The sequence below is a fragment of the Manis pentadactyla genome, chromosome 13 (genome assembly GCF_030020395.1).
Source record: "Manis pentadactyla isolate mManPen7 chromosome 13, mManPen7.hap1, whole genome shotgun sequence".
Classification (NCBI taxonomy): Eukaryota; Metazoa; Chordata; class Mammalia; order Pholidota; family Manidae; genus Manis; species Manis pentadactyla.
In genome coordinates, this window is record NC_080031.1 from 107,612,309 (window position 1) to 107,629,577 (window position 17,269).

General features: G+C 43.7%; 1 protein-coding gene across 3 annotated transcripts in view; it reads right to left on the bottom strand.

Moving 5' to 3' along the window:
* HTR4 (5-hydroxytryptamine receptor 4) overlaps positions 1-17,269 on the bottom strand; it is a 140,848-nt gene that overhangs the window by 122,324 nt on the left and 1,255 nt on the right. For all 3 annotated transcript variants that reach the window (XM_036894386.2, XM_036894368.2, XM_036894377.2), the window contains exon 2: positions 4,865-4,937. In XM_036894386.2, coding sequence (XP_036750281.1) covers positions 4,865-4,890 — 26 coding nt within the window. In that variant the 5' untranslated portion in view covers positions 4,891-4,937. The remainder of the gene's footprint in view (positions 1-4,864; positions 4,938-17,269) is intronic.

Sequence of the window (17,269 nt, forward strand, 5' to 3'; positions counted from 1 at the left end):
CCGGGGGGCAAGGGGATGAGTGAGGGTAGGAGGAAGCTGCAGTTAAAATGAATCAAGATATATAGAATACATTTTTTTTTCTTCACTCAAGTCTAGGGTCTTCATCTTGAGAAATCTTCAAAGAGCAGGTCTGTATGTATTTGGACTTTTCTCCACTTACTCATCTCCTGCCTGAACTCTGTAGTTTCTGGAACTATAAATTGATGGAGAAAATTCTTAGAAAGCAGAAACTTCTTAACTGTAATAAACAGCAGAAAAAAAAGACGATGGGGAAGTGGGTTGCCTTGTGGGATCACACCTGAGCTGAGGAGAGCCATGCGTCAGTGGGAAGAGCCCGGGGATTCGGGCAAAACAGAAACAGGAGCGCGGGCTGTCTCTGAAGTCAGGAGGTGCACGTGTTTCAGGGCCCCCAATTCGAGCGATGCAGTGAGGCTCAGGGAGCCCCAGGGTACGACGCCCCCAGGGTCACTGCCCAGACGCGTGTTCTGCAAGGAGCATCTGCCGCGAAGTCACCAAAGCCACTTGGCTACTTACTGTTCCCAGTTTCCTTTCTCCAGCCATTCAAACACACGCAGCTCTCCTCTCAAGGGCCCCCAGAGGCAAACGGACCAAAAACAGACATGGGGGGTGGTGGGATTGTCTGCAGAGAGCGGCCTGCTGCCGGCTCAGTCTGTGAGGCGCTGTTTGCCAAAGCGAGGGGACTGTCAGGCCCTCGCCTCCCGTCCGGCGCCTGATTTGCGGCCAGCTCTTCACGGTGACTCGATCCATCTGACATCCGCCGCCCTCTGCGACAGATGCCCTTAGGGGGAAATGCTGGTAACGCTTCTCCATTTCCAGAACCCAGACCTAGTTCAAGTCCTGCCTTACGGCTCGCAGAGAGGGTAGCTCATCGTATCTCTCGCTGTTAGGGTTCTTTCACCATTGTATTGAATTCTATTTATGTAATTGTCTTCTAGCTAGACCATGAGATACTTGACAAGAGGCATTTATGTTAACTCCTGGCCATAGTTTAGGTGTTAGTTAATATATATCAAATGAAGGAACCCTTATTTTTATTTACACATGGAACAACATTACTTAAATGCCATAGATAAATCCAACTGCTACAAAAAAAATAGAGTTGGACATTTGTCATATTTTCACTACCCTGCCTGCCTTCACCCTTCTTTAAAAGTACCAGTTTCTTTAAAGGACCTACGTTCCCTTCATTTCATGCCATCTTCCTGAACACACCTGCCTCCCATTATGAAAGGTGGACAATGCGTGGTCACATGACTTAGCCTGCCCCGTCAGAGGTCGTCTCCCAGGACCCTAACTCTTGAGCAGCATATAGAAAGAAGAAATGGTTGGACACTATCCGTGATGCAGAAATATACTGACCACGTCTGGTTCTGGTTGGCCATTGTTCCACCTCCTAGCTCTCCAGAATTTCCAAAGTTCTTGTTTATTTGCAAGCCTTTCACCTTAATTCATTGAGCCCATCCACTGTAGTTTCTCAAAAATCACTTTTGAAAATGTTAGCAAGTTAGTTTCTGATGTTTGTAGCCAAAAGCACTGATAGATACATATAATAGCAAGGACCAAGCTGAGTTAGCAAACTCCATTAAAAGAGACCAAACAAGCAAAAAACAAAGTGCCCAGGAAGGTCTGACAAAATACTTCACTGTTAGACATTGTATTTAGCGCCAAATGTCAGCTGAGACCTATCTGTCTCTTGATATCTGGGAAAATTGGCCGGAGCCAGTTTTCTCTCAATTCTACAGCCCACAGAAGTCTTGCACTTCATTTCAGATTTCTGAAATTTCCCTGGGGCATTTTTTACTCTTCTGCCAACCTGCGCCTTTTGGGTGTCCATCTTTACACACGCATTCTCTCTTCCAAATCACATTTACCCAGACAGGAACGTCAGCCATCTCACCAATATGTACTCACACATCCCTATTCACAGAAAATATTTGCAGTGTAGTAAGAGGGAGTGTGGTTACATGACCTTGATCATATTGCTTAACCTGTTTGTGTCTTAGTTACCACACATCATAAAATGGGGATGATAAGGACATGTGCCTCATAAGATTGTTTTAAAAATTAAATGGGATAATCCATGTTAAGTTTATAGCTCATGATGACTTGGCACATAGTAAACATTCTACACTCAGTTCCTAGTCAAGGTGAAAATTTTAACTGAAGAATGAGAGCCTGGAAGAGGTCAGCACACACATTTAAAACAACAAACAAACAAAGATCTGCAGCCTTGCTGTTCTCACAGCGCATTCCAGCCACACGCCCCTGGCTGTTTCTCCTTCTACAGGCAGAGCCCATATTCTCCTTCTTGAATCCTTTCTCTTCTCCATCTTTCTCCCTCTCTTCACTTATTTTCCTGTCTTCAGAGAAAGTTTAAAGTTTCCCCTCCCATGCCAGGGACCTGGGCCTTTCAGCTCTCACTTTATATACACACTTCACCAAGTGCAGACATTTTCTCACCCAAACAAGAATCTCAGTTTCCTGCTCTTATAATAATAAAATTCACTCTAGTTATATACCCAGAACACTGGTTCCTGGACCCTAGCCATATGCACAGTAACCTAGTGATTTTTTTCACATTCATTTATGAATGAATATTTTTAAGTTACATATTTTTCTTTAAACTTACTTTTAAATTTTAAATAAAAGTATTTTGAAAGGGAATTTTATTTCACTATGATAAGTGGCAAAACAGTATTACCATGATCAGAAGGCTACCTTAAAATAAGTATTTATTGTAAAATTAAAAAGATGCTCATATACCACCTAAAATCATTATGTATTACTAGTGATCCAGGCATCACTGGTAAGTGTGATCCTAAGCTACGTGCTTCATCATTGTGGACACCCAGAGGCAGAACCAAGGAGGAAATGGACGGAAAGTCTGTGGCGTTGGCATGTTGCTAATATTGCAAGTCAAGAGGGAATGTGGGTGAGGAAGAGCATACGTTAATGGGATCAGGTTTAAAATCTGACAAAGAGGACTTTCCAGAGAGAGACAAGATTCTGGGCAGTGGTATCATCTTACATCCCACAGGATTGTTCCACAGCACCCAAGAGAATAGCTAATGTTCATTTAATTGAATTGTATTCTGCCATCAGAATCCAGTGCTGCTATAAATAACTGTTGAAAAGCCAGAAACATTAGGGATCATAATATCTGGGTTATCCAAAAAGAAGTACATTTTAGCCAACTAATACAGTTTGGTACAGTGTCTGAAACATAAAACAATTTTATACTTTATCACTATTGATATTGCCCACTTTGGCCTTTTAATTAACAAAATAAAATTGAGATTCTCTACATCCCACTATGCTTTCTTTGTACAAATAACATCAGAAACTCCTGAAGGAAAATCAAACACACAGCGCCAGCCTAAAGTTCTGCACTGAAGTCCTAAGACTGAATAAAATCAGTGCGTTGGGTAAATAACAAAGTCCATGATGGTTCTACTGAGAGTGTAGAAACTTTTATTGCTAAATACACAAAGCGTCTTTGCATCTCTAGGTGTACTAGAACACAACCCCATTTGAAATACATATAGTAACAGCAACGACGAGCTGATCAACCACTCTATTATTACACCTAGCATGTGCCAGGGATTATGCACAAGAGACATTCACCCTTGCAGAGTCCCAGGATTTGGGGTGATCGTGTATGTTGGCAACTTGAGTCACGTTATATTAGACTTTCTGTCAAGATGTTTGACAGGTCCCTTTTGTCAAAGCATTCTACTACCTCAAACATAGAAGCACCGTGTCCCTGATCTATACCTGAAACATACTTTTCTGCAGGTCTCAAGTGAAAGAAAAACTGCTCCTGTGGTTGCACCAGGAATGTACTTTGTTTAGAAGGTCTCCCAGCTATTGATATGCACAGCTGATCCTCAGCTCAAATGCCAGTTCATAATATTTAGGCCTTATTAAGGACAACTGTCCTCACACTGTTTGGTTGTGCCCAATAAAATACAGCAAGCCTCAAGAGAAACGACTTCCTGAGGAGCCATCCTATTATTTGATCTCCAAGGGGATCAGGAAATTACAGGAAAACAAGACAAAAGCCATTTAGTTTTAGGTAACTACACCATAAAACCATCATGTCACATAATCTAATGACCTGGTTGAAAAGAGAAGTAAGCAAAAGAGAACCTGTCATAAAAAGCTGTTTGAGTGTATATCTAAAGTTGAGATGTACAGATATTCTTAGGCTATTTTTATTCCCTTTAAATACATCTTGTTTCGCAGCACTCTCACAGACTCCAAGAAGGGACTAGTGGTTACCAAAGGGGAGGAATGAAGGAGGGCAGGTGGGGAGGGAGGGAGAAGGGGATGGACGGGTATCATTATTGGCACACATGGTGTGGGGATCATGGGGAAGACAGTGTAGCTCACAGAAGACAAATAGGGACTCTGTGGCATCTTACTACACTGATGGACAGTGACTGCAATAGGGCACGGCAGAGGGGACGTGATAATAAGGGTGAATGTAGTAACCACATTGTTTTTCTTGTGAAACCTTCCTAAGAGTGTATATCAATGATAACTTAAAAAGAAAAAATACATCTTGTTTCCTCACATAGTTTCATATAACACCATCTCCTGCAGAGCAGACTTTTGGTATATTCATCTGGAAATATTTACAGCCATATTATAGTTATCATTTAAGCAGGAATGAAAAAAACACACTAATAATTGAACAGTACCACACTTACGATTATATGTGAAACACTAAAGAAAAGCTGCATCTATTAGCTTCGTAACTCTACTACAACAGATTTTTCAGAGGCCTCATAGTTTAAATGAACATAATGTATAGCACAATAAATACAGAAATGTAACATACCTCACATTAGCATCAAGTTCATCCATTACAGGAAATAGGCATGGGTGGGTTGGAGTTCAGTGCCCACAGGGTCCTATAATGTGGGAATTAAAAAGAGGTTAGGCCAAAAGGTAATGCAGGAACATAAAAGTCTTTAGTAAAGGAATAAATGGCAAATAATCATTGCTTGTTGTGGAGTAAGACTTACATCTTGTCAAGTATCAGAAAACTATTTAATAAACAATACCATGACAAAACACTGAAGTATGGCTCAGCCGAGTGTTACAAAGGGTTTCTGGACATTTTACTAATCTGGAAATTAAAATATTCAAGGACTTCCTTTTACTCCATGGTGATCAGTTTGCTTTTTTTTGCTCTTCCCAGAAACATAGCTTATTTCTATCATCTGCTCTAGGACACTGGCTAGTGAAAATTGGTGCCTACACTGTTAAGATTAACGTAGTCCATCACCTAAGATGGTCAGCCAAGTTTCCCATGAGGATTTTCAGGGTTTCTTAAAACCCTTTTTGAGGGTCGGTAATCATATATCCCTTGGAGAAGCTAATAAACTCTTGAGAATACTCCACCCAGGGGACAAAAATAGACTCCACACATTTCTGGGGAGCCCACCATTCCTTGAGGCCCATCCATGAACCCAGGCTAAGAATTCCCAATCAGAGGGGAGTCGATACTCAAGCCACCTCAAGCTCCCCTAGCACAGGCCCCCAGAAGCCCCTACACCCTTCAGTGGGTGGGCACTCACTGACTGCCACCGCATCTTTCCTCTCTTAACTGATAGGGCGACTTCACTTTTCAGAATGCCTGTGTTTTCATGGCATTTGCTCCATGCATGGCGCATCAGAGCATGTAGGGCCACCGCCCATGTGCTCCTTCTGGAGTCACCCCAAGCAAGGCCCTTTTCCTTTTGACCTTCATCGTCCATTTCTCAATAAACAGAAGGGGTTGGAAGAGATGATCTCTGGATTCACTTCCAGCTCTGAGATTCTGTAATTCCATCTGCTGATCTTCTAATCGAATCTTGCCAAGAAGAAACTATAAATCTGTTTATCTATGTAACAGGACCATGAAACTCAGCCTGGGCTCCTGGATGTTCAGGCCGGGGTGGACCAAATGCATCCGGCCTGACAGCCAGGAAGAGAATGGGAGCAGACCACTGAGCTGGGAAGGGCTCTGTGTCTCTCAGTGTTTGCCTTTTAGAGCCTCAAAGATCAACCAGGGCTCCTGCGGGCACGTCTGGGTCTTGGGCAGGTGTGACGTCCGACCTACAGGATTTGGGCAGGGGTGAGGCCCAGCCTGCATGGTTTGGAACCTTGATCAAACCAGCTCTGTCCATTTTTATCCTTTTGAACTTCTGAATTTGGAACAATCTTTCATTTGAAATATTTCAGTGCAGAGCCCTAACTGTTGGGGTGGGAAGGCTCAGTTCTCCTCCCCCCTCTATCTAAACTCATGCCACAAGTGAACACGGCCTGTTCACTGTAGATTCCCAAGGCTACAGCTCTAGTCTAGGGCTTCCCCAGACTCCACTTGGATGAGCAAAGGCATTCAAAGCAGACTCTTCATTCCCACTCCCAGCACAAGAAGCTGCTCTCCCCTAGGGGTCCCAGCTCACTGACCGGCTCCACCATCGACTGGGTTACTCACGTCAAACCACCTCATTTTCTCATGCCCTGCAACCAAACCATCAGCAAATCCATTCTCTCTACTTTGAAAATGACTCCTTAGTCTGATTTCTCTCATGACCTCCACCTCCTTCCCCCGGGAGCGGCCACACGCTTCCCACTGTGCCGCTGCTGGACCCACCACCACCTCTTTCCCCACACGACTGACCGAAACGGCCCCGCTCGCAGCAATCCATTCCCTCGCCCCAGGGACAAATGGAAGTCAGCCCTGGGGTTTTTTGCTAGAAAGTCCTTCTTTCCCATGGCGTTGCTAAACCGATCTACTGGTGGCCGTTGGTGCCACCTGTCTGAGATGATCCCGACCCAAACGGGCACAGACTTGCGTAAGAACGGCAGTGTCCCGACGGTGTGAGTTGAGGCTTAAGTCCCAGGAGTGTCTTAAGACAGTTTTAAACTTAAACTTCCCAATTACATGAGCCAACAAATTCCTTTTTTTCCCTCTGTAAACCAGTCTGAGTTGGGCTCCAGCCATTGTTTGCCACCAAAAGAATCCTGAGTGATATAAAGGAAAATCAGTATATTGTATTTTTACACAGATTAGAAGGAAGAAATACTGACACAAAGAAAACCAGTTAAAAGCAGCTAAAGTTCACAGCATAGAAACTGCCTTTGTATTTGAAATGCTACAACGGGGAAAACCTTGTATACTCATAGCAATATACATTGTTACATTTGACTCAGCAGACCTCAGTGAGCAAACTTAAAGTGACCGCCGCTTAACAAGCCAGGGAAACAGCATGCATTCTGTCGGAGAGAAAGGAACAGTAAAAAAGAGAAGTTGGTGATCAGTACCTTTCCTCATTTGATTAATGGACCCCAGGGCACTACTCCTGCTCTGTTCACCAGGGGTAACTAATCAGAGCCGTGGTTACAGGAACACCACTTGTTGGGATGATTACAGGGATGGAGAGAGGTGTGCAGGAATCTTTTGTCTTAAATACTTACATTTCTGGCTCCTGGACAGAGCACAGCCTAGTGAATCAAAAACACAGTCAACGGAGAACATCTCTCTCAATGCTCAGGTATAAGCTTTGTCATTTCTAAAAGTTCTGTCAATGTGAAATTCAGACTGTGTGTGTGTGTGTGTGTGTGTGAGAATGACAGTCATGCTGTATCCTTGTCTAAGGGGCAAGGAGTGATGCCCTCCTTGCTGGTCTCCTTCAGAGAAAGTGTCCTAGATCATTATAACCACGAAAAGATCATTACAGCCAGGCACGTCCTGCATAAAGGGCGGGGAAGGAAGTCAAACCCTTCTACCATGTGAGGTACAAATGAAGGACTCAGTATTCTCTCAGGACCAGGACTAGCCCCAGCCACTGAAATTACTCCAAACACTTTATCCATCACAAAAGTAAAGCTATGGCAACTCATCACTCTATCAGAGTCCTTGGAGTTTCTTCTTGGATACATTGAAATTGATCTTTCCTTAAAAAGGAGGAGGAAGAGGAAGAGACCATCTTATTTCTGCCACCCGCTGCTGATTCTGGCTTATAGATTTTAACAAACCCCTAAAATAAGTACACCGCATCTTTACCCTTGTTCTTTTCAGAATACTCTGAAGGATTGCTGGGGAACCGTTGTTAATGGTTAACAGAAGGTGCGTAGCTGCATCTCTATTGCGAGAAGTGTGAGCCAAGCCTCACCTGTAAGCGTCCCTGCCCACCGGAGTGCAGGAGCCATGCAGCTCGGCCCAGCGCCAGCATCTGCCCGCCCGGAGCCGTGTCACGACCTCGGCTCACTTTGCCGCACGTCGGCTTCTTCTTCCCTGTAGTTTTGGCCGCATGAGTGAATATTCATGCATGACTGTGCATGGATTGACCACGTTTCTTTATAGAGTATGCCTCCATGGGTTAAATCTCTACATCAAAGGGCATATTCCAATGCCTTCATTTTGGACGAGTGTCAGAAATAAGTAAAAACATGATTTATCTGAACAGCCAAATCAGGGTGGGAACTTGACATAATGGAAGAAGGGCTGGACCCAGAACCCCCTGGGCCTGGGTTCTCAGCCGACCCTGCTGCCAATTCACTCTTTCCACTCTTAACAAGACTATTCACCAATCTTGGACTCACTTTCCCCAACTACGGAATGGGCTTTTGAAGAGGTGAGTTTCTTGTGACTGGAGGCATCTACGCAGCATGTACTAAGATAACAAAATTCAACCGAGTAAGTCTGAAGATCTAATTGGCTTTATGAAGTGATTCATAAATTAGGCAGCATCTCTTCCAGCAAGTGGAGAGATGCTCCAAGGAGTTATACAAAGAAAAATTGCAACTGTGAATATTCTAAGTAAAAGAAAAAAATTTGTCTCCTCAACTATTTGCTTGGACTCTGTTTTCTAGAAAATATTTGGAATTTGTAGGATACTGGCTGAGCACATTTTTCTGTTGCCTCAATCGGTTGATACATACTGTATAAAAGAATTTCTCTCTGTAAATTAGTCCTGAAAAAAAATCATATTATTTGTTTACCTAGACATCTAAATAGTATGTACAAGTGAAAATGTGTATCAGCCATTAAAAAAAGAAAGAAAGGAAGAAAAAGCCTGTGTTCCAGGAGCCAGACCTCATTTGCAAGTGTCTTTCTAGGTCTGGTAGGACAGATGCCATTTGTGCTAAGTCATCTAGATAGATTTAATCTTAAATGAAAAGCCTCTAGCCATTTCATTTCCATAACTGAAAATCCATACAGATACCAATTCAGTTACACTTATGGGACCACCCTTTTGATAGGTACAATTAGGATGCAAAATAGTTTTTAACTTTTTTCAAAATAACCAAGAAAATATTCTTCCCGGATAAGTAAACATTTCTCAGTAGGAGCTTGAGTCAAAATACTCATTCTGAAAATAGCCCTTAACCAATGAAAGCATATTTAAGAGACATACCTGATCTACTTTTTGGAAAAAGGAATGGATTATAGGAAAAGTGAAGGCAAAACATGAACTTCTATTTCATGTGGCACTGGATGAGTCCATCTGGAATGTTTCTACAAATCAGATTTTTTAAAGGCAGAGATTTTTCCCACCAGATCCAATTAAATACGGATCTAGATACTCCATGAAGGAAAAAAATAAAAATCAAGAGGCATTCATTTCTGCATTTATTTTTCTGATCACTTGATTAATGTCTTGCTCCCAATTTGGCCACAGGTTCTGGGGAAATAGATCAGCACATGATCAGTAAGTCTTAGTTGAATGAATGGCATGACATGATGTAAAAATTCTACTTGATAATTAGAGAAGGAATGAGCTTTGTCTTCTTGTTTCCGAGCAAGAGATGCGTGGAAATCTCAGGAGAAGTTTGAGACTCACTCTAAAGTACTTCATCCAGCATTAGAGCTGTCCAGTTACTGACGTGCGTGTCTTGGCAGGCAACAAGATCCACTTCAGTGAGAGGCCCAAACAGAGGCCAAAAAACCATCTAGCAGTCACGTTTGAGGGGAGGAAGCAAGTCTTAGATGATTCTGAGTTCTGATGAAATCCAGGAACGCAAGAGAGCAGAACTAAATAAGGGCCTGTTCATTGGACAGCAGTGGTTCTCAAGTTTAATCATGCGTTAAGGATCACTTGTAGGCTTGTTAAAATGCAGTGGCTGGGCCCCACCCCCAGATTTCTGATTCAATAGGGTTAGAGTGTAGAATTTGCATTTCTAATAAGTTCCCAAGCATTGCTCAGGCTGTTGGTCTGGGGACCACTCCTTAAGGAAAAACAGCAATTCTGCAAATGTTAGTTCTCATGCGACTGGAGCAAGCACATATTAGGCAGGATGTGGATAGAGCATTAAATGCCATCAGATCATATGGTGAAAAATGCCCAAAGGATCTGTCATCACTGACTTAACGGGCCTGGAATTAGGAGCAGGTCAAACGAAACTTTGCATTCCAACAAGTAAGTCTTCAAAATCAGTGTTTTGAACCTTGCAGAATTATACTGCTGACAGCAGTGGTTATTAAAGGTTAGAGCACCTAAAAATCACTTGCAAAACTGCAGGTATGGGTGCCTCACCCTTCTCTGAATCAACAGGTCCAGGAATCTGCATTTTAACAAATGTCCCAGTGATTCTGGTGCGGATGATTCATGTTGAGCAGCTTGGGAAACCTGTACAGATGGAGCACGATCCACCCAGGTGAGCACATCCTTCTGAAATCCTCTTAATCATTTTCCCAAATCTGAAATGCCTCCATGGCTGCTACGTGTGCTAAGAGAAAGGTCTTACCAGCATAGTTACCTGTTCTGTTCCTACCTGTTTCTATTTCTTCCAAATCTCCTGGATTAGAAAATAGTTTATACAGAATTCTGTACTTCATATAACATGTGCTGATCATCACATGCAATTGAGGATCCCAGTGCAACCTCAGAGGACATGAGCTATTTACAGCTTAGATGGAAATTCTTGAGCAGAATCTGCGTCTTTACTGGTCTAATAAGATGTCACCTCCCAAAAGGCTGCTGCCCACAATTTCCTTCCAATACCTCCTAAAAACAAACCTCGAGAAAACGGTAAAATTATGCCCATAGATTTTAGAGGGTCCCATTTAGCACAGAAGAGAAAAATCCTCAAGAGGAAGCAGGAGAGAGGGAGTAACCATGTCTACCACCGGCATGTGTTGAACACATACTAAGTACCAAACCCTTCACCTGTGTGCCCTCATTTCATCTTCACATTACACAGTGAAGGAGTACTCTAATTATCCCCATTTCACAGATAAAGGAACTGAAGCATAGAAAGAAGACATTGTCCAAGGCACACCAGGCAGTGGCTTCAGAGCCCAGACCTTTAACCACTGAATCATCCCATAAAAGACCCATATCTCAGTAGTTCCCCATCTCACCTTTCCCAGCCCAATTCTGTCAACTAGATATATATGTAGTTCCTCAAAACCTACACAATATCCACTGGCACTTGAAAGAGGAAAGTTCATTACCAAGGCTCAACTTTGCTCTCAGCACCACGTGACTCTGAGTTTCTCATTTTCCTTCTGTAAGTCCAGGTCTCCAGTCGTTCAATGTCGTTAAGACACCCAGCCCACCTGTCTTGCAGGTCTGCTACTACTCATAAAGGTCATATAAAATATGTGAAAGTCATCGTGACATTGTAATAAGTTGTCTAAAATGGTAATTTTCCAGCCTGTTATTTCCATACATTATTCTAGAACATTGAGAAGGAAGAAAGGGTGTATTGATTTTGTGGAATCATCTGTGTCAGTGATCATATATTCCAGAGATCTGGGGGTAGATTGTAAAGTACCAAACCTGCAGATCTCTGTGCAGCAAAGGCACTACTTCTACTTTCAAAACAGACTATTTATCATGGTTCAATGTAATGGAAATTTCAAGAACTTGAGAATCGGGTGGGCTGAGGGCTGGTCATACCCTGCCACTGATTGCCCTTGAGTGAGTCTTTCTCTCTCCTTTACCAGGAGACACAATGCTGGTTGGTGGTCAAGAAAATGGTTTGGGGAGTCAGAAAGTCAGTGTAACATCCCAGCACCTCACCTCCTCATGAGGTACTGACCTTGGCCAAGACATATCAACTGCGTTGGTCTCAGTTCCCCAGTGATAAAAGTGAGAATAAGAAACAGAAACTTATTTTGATATCATCCCCCAAATGGATTAATGAATGGAGAGAGAGGTGGACAGATAGAAATATGACAAAGTAAGTTAGGAATTAGTAAAATGTTAATTTATAGAACCTACATGGTGAGCATATGAGGGTTCACCATTCAGTTCTTTCAACTTTTCTCTTAAACCTTTTTTTTTTCTTGCAACAAATGTTGGGAAATAAAAAAGAGACAACAACAGTTTTGTCAGAAGAGTTGGATGAGACACAGAGCTTTTAGCAATCCTCACAGTAAATGCCCGGCATGCATTATCAATGATTATTTACTGCGCAGATAGAAGATAGGGTAGGATCATAGATCTCTTCAGCTCTCACAGTCTCTGAGTCAGAGCTGTGCTAGGTGAGCCGGGGACAGAATATGCATGAGCAGAACGACAGCCAGGCCACAGGGCCTAGAAGCCAGATGGACAGACAGGAGCCAGGATGCAGCCATATCAGAAACCAGGAGGGATATGCAAATAGAAGCAACAGGCCAGCAGGTGGCAAATGGCTAATACGGGAGGACCTTGAAATAATGGCAGGTATTCTTTATTACATGTTAAATTAATGCAGTTTTCTATCAAACATCCCTTTGGTAGGAGTAAAACACTGGATAGGAGTCAAACCTCTGATGAAATTCTGTCTCCGCCTCGCCAGTGGGACAACAGGAGGCATGCGTTCAAGGGCCCACTAGCCCACTGGACCACTTGTACAGGGACACCTACCACAAAAGTGAGCCCCATGGTAACTGCATTTCTGCTATGACCTCTTGGCCATAAAAGGGTAGGCCGATCAAATTCTCTGTCTCGAGAATTTGAACTGAGAGACACTCTCTTGGGAATGCATCACATTAATGGCAGAACAGTAAGCAAAAATAGATATTCACTGATACGATTAGCCTCCTAACTAACAAAAGAGTTTTCTTAGTTGCCAGGTCTTGGTTTTCCTCATCTGTAAACAAGAGAAACACTTCTCTCAGGGTTTGGTATAAAACTCAAAAAGACCAGGCATATAGATAGAATATTTACTATACAGCACATAGTGAACATTCAGTAAACATTATTTACATAGCACCTGAGTTTCAGAACCACTAGACCTTTCTGAGCAAGCACCTGGAGTCACCTTGTCGAGGTGAAGGACGTGTGGTCGTGCAAAAAGAAACAGGTGCTGATGGTTACGAAGGAAGGGGTTGAGTTTAAAATTTGGTTTCAAAAGAAACTTTCTGATTAGGATTTTAAACATTTAATCAGTTACACCTAAATGTTCTGACTTGAATTTCTGCTGGGTTCCTTCACTGTGCTAACATTGGATTTGAAAGGAAAAGAAATACAAAGCAACTACATGGGAAACACAAGCTTGAAGGACAGATGGCGCCCCTTTCTTCACCTCAGAGGGGCCAGTCAGAATTTACCAGCAATGGACAAGATATTAAATGAATGTTTACATGGCTTACATGTCAATAATGAGGGGTATTATCATCCAAGCTGGGGGAGAAGTGACAGTGGGTGAAGGGAGGGAACATGCAAAGACCGAAGATCAGAATTAACCCAATTAAAAGTACCATAAGCTGAGAAAAAGCACAGGGTTTTCTGAAATTCAAAATGAGAGGATACTTAGTGAGAGACGTCAGCTAGTCCCTAACAGCTATCGTTCTCTCAATATTGCTCTATCCATTGATTCTTTTAAATCTAAATGCCTATCTTAGAAATAAGATCTCTTCCTATATTAAAATTTCAGGGGGTGGGTTGTGAGATTTAGTTAGTTGCCTCAGTCTTAGTCATGTGGTTCTCAAACTGTGGTCCCTGGACCGACAGCGTGACCATCACCTGAGATCCTATGAGAAATACAGGTTCTCAGATCCCAACCCAGAATCCCTGAGTCAGAAACTCTGGGGGTGGGGAGCAGAAATCTGTTTCAGCGGGTCCTACAGGTGATTCTGATGCCTGCCAAAGTCTGAGAATTTTTGTCTCAGCCAAACTACAGGCTTGCAAAAGTCAAGGCTCTACTATTTATTCCCTAGAGCCACCAGACCTGCAGAAGTGTTGATACAGGGTCTTGGAGGAAAGTCAGCCTTCTTAGGGCTTGCCTTAGATTTTCAAGCTTAACAGCCATTGCTGAGGTAGCCATGCTTACCCTATCAGTACGCCTATTTGGCGGCCATCACACTGCACTTAGATGCACCCTGTCCAAAGGTGAACGCCGTTACCCCGCCTCAGTGGTGTGAAAGCAGCTGAGGAATGCAAGAATGAAGGGCAGGCCAGGAAGAACACAGAGGAGGGAGTCGATAAAAGCACGGCAGCTTTAGCTGTGGTGACAGAAGAGATATCCACAGTGTAGATGGTGGTGAGAAGCTGATGGAGAAAGAAATGTCTCTGCTGCTCACTGTTTACTCCTTTTTCGTCATCCTTTTGTTTCCCTGAGCACCTCTGCCCGGATTTACCCCGCCACCATCCCTCTCATTCTGCAAATGCCTTGGAGCTATTTCTGAACAACCTGAGTAGCAAAGAGAGAAGACCAAAAGCAGGGAGATCACATTATTCCAATTGACACAACAGCCACCCTCACAGCTCCTACCCTTCCTAGAAGCGGACTCGGTGCTACCGCTGAACCAGGTGATGTTCAAGATCGTCTCCACGCTGCACCATCAGGATCCCAGTCATGGAAGGCAGTTTAGTTGTAGGGGCTCAGAATGGACTCCGGAGTCGGACAACACACACCCCGTCCCAGTCCCACCGTTTCGCAGCTAAGAGAACTGGAGGATGTTATTCCACATTTCTGAGCTTGAACTACCTCATCTTTAACACGGGGAAATAAAAGCGTCTCTCTCAGAGGATTCTTGATAAAGATTAAATGAGATCGTCCACGTAAAGCATTTAGAACCGTGCCTGGCACATAACAGGGGCGAGATTAATGTAAGCTATTAGGATTATTATTACATTGCCTTTGAAGTGCTTCTCAGCCTTCAGCAGCATCTTGAGCATTTCCAGGCATAGCAACGAGGCAGTGAGAAGCCAGGAGGAATCAAGGTACATGTGTGAGGGTGGCTAAGCTGGAAGGGGGTGGAAAAGCAGCTGGCGACAGCGCACTTCATCCGGTCATTAGAATCCTTCGTGGTAAGGGATTTCTGTACAAGGCCACGAGGCTTGTGTTGGAATTATAACAGTGGCTGTCAACAAAGGTGGGGGGAGGGGGTGGTATTGTCCCCCAAGGAGACATCTGGTAATGTCAGAAGACATTTTTGGTTGTCACAACTGGTGGTTGCTATTGGCATTTGGTAGGTGCCAGGGATGCTGCTGAACACTGCATGATCATAGGCAGTCCCTCGCGACATGAAGTCATCTCACTCAAAATGTCAGTGGTACCAAGGCCTGAGAAACCCTGAGCTACAACACTGTGTGAAGTCACCTTAATCAGACTTGACACATTTTTTTTTTCCATTTTCAGAAAGGCGACGGCAGGGAAGCTTCTGGCACTTGATGGGAGGTGGGAATGGCTGGCCTCTAAGACCCCTTCGACTCTAAGATACGTGCAGCACAAACTTGAACTCAGTAGCCTTTTCCCCCTTTTTCTCTTTGTCTAGTTCCCTTCTTTAAAGACAAATAGAATTTTTTAAAAAAAGGTTAGATATTGAAAGGTAACCATAAGGCATTAGGAGAAATATTTCTCACTAAAACAAAGAACATCAATGACAACCAGAGAATTTTGGAGCCGGAAGAAACCTAAGAAATGATCTAACAACTAGATTTTAATTGAAATCATCCCTCACATTTCACAGGTGAAGAAACTAAATCTCAGTTTAGTTTAAGGCCAAGAGACGTGGTCTAGGACATACCAGAAGGCCCAAATTCTTCTCAAGAATTCATTTAAATTATCATTCACATGGTGATAATACCAACGGTTTTTCCTCTTTCTACATTTGTTTTGCACTTTTTTCAATGGCCACAGTCTAGATCTGTTCCTTTCTCTTAAGGCCCTGAAAACGGGTCTCACCTGATTAAGTTGGTGGCAGTGGGGATGAAAAGCAATAACAAAAAAGAAAAGATTTTAGATGTATTAGGAAGAAATGGGTACGATCTGCTTATTGATTAGCTTGTGGCTGCTGCTAACGAATGGAAATGAAGGAAGAGGAGGAATAAAGGGCCGACTTCAGGTCCCAGCTGGAGGGTGGTGGTGGGGATTCGGTGGCGGATGGGCAAGTCCGGAGGTCACTTATACTGGGTGTCAGGTGCTGTTCCCTAGTCTGTGAAGTTGGGGAAGGACATGAGAGGAACGAACAGGGTCAGGAGGTCCAAGAAAACACGAGTGGAAGAAAACACACTCAATGTGTTGATTATGAGGCCACTGTGGCCCCAAAAAGTACCAGCCTCAGGAGCACAGTCCAGATGACTCAGAGAAATCAGCAGCACCACTGTCCTGGGGCCCTGGGACCTCCCGCTCAACATGGACCGTGCTGAACGCTCCCTAAAACCCCTGCCAGCTCTGACGTGTCCTCCTGGAGTCCAAATGGTGACCCACCCAGCTATATAATAAGAATTATGATGAAGATATTTCCCATACCGCCAAAGGATGCAAACTCAGAGAGTTCAGGATTAGGAGGAAAAAAACGTAAGATTAGAAAATGATTTCAGAATGCTGCAGATCCCCTTTACTTTTTGCCGATTTTCCCACACTCATCATTTCCTAGGTGAGGGCTGCTCCTCAGAACTCCAGGCATCTCACCCCCACTCCTGACTTTTTCCTTGTTTCCAGGGCACTGGGTCCATCACCAGTGTCCTTGTCCATCACCACCTGTGCCCACCAGCAACACGCAGCAAGTTCTCCTCCCTCGCTGATGCTGAAGCCCCCACGCAGGACTAGGCAAACACTGCCCACTGCCCCTCAGGGTCACCCACAACTTCCTGCCCCGGGGCGTCCGTCTCCGCACTCCAAGGCAAGGAGGGCAGGCTTGCCTCACTGCCTTCTCTCAAAAGCCGCCTTTGGGTCATGTCAAGCTCGCACCCTAACAGACACGCTTTGTTCATTTAAACGGACCAAGTGGGAAATCAAACCAACGTTTCTCTTAACGTTCCACTCCGGGAAGACCAGCTCCTGCCCCTGACCTCTCCACCTCTGCCAGCCACCG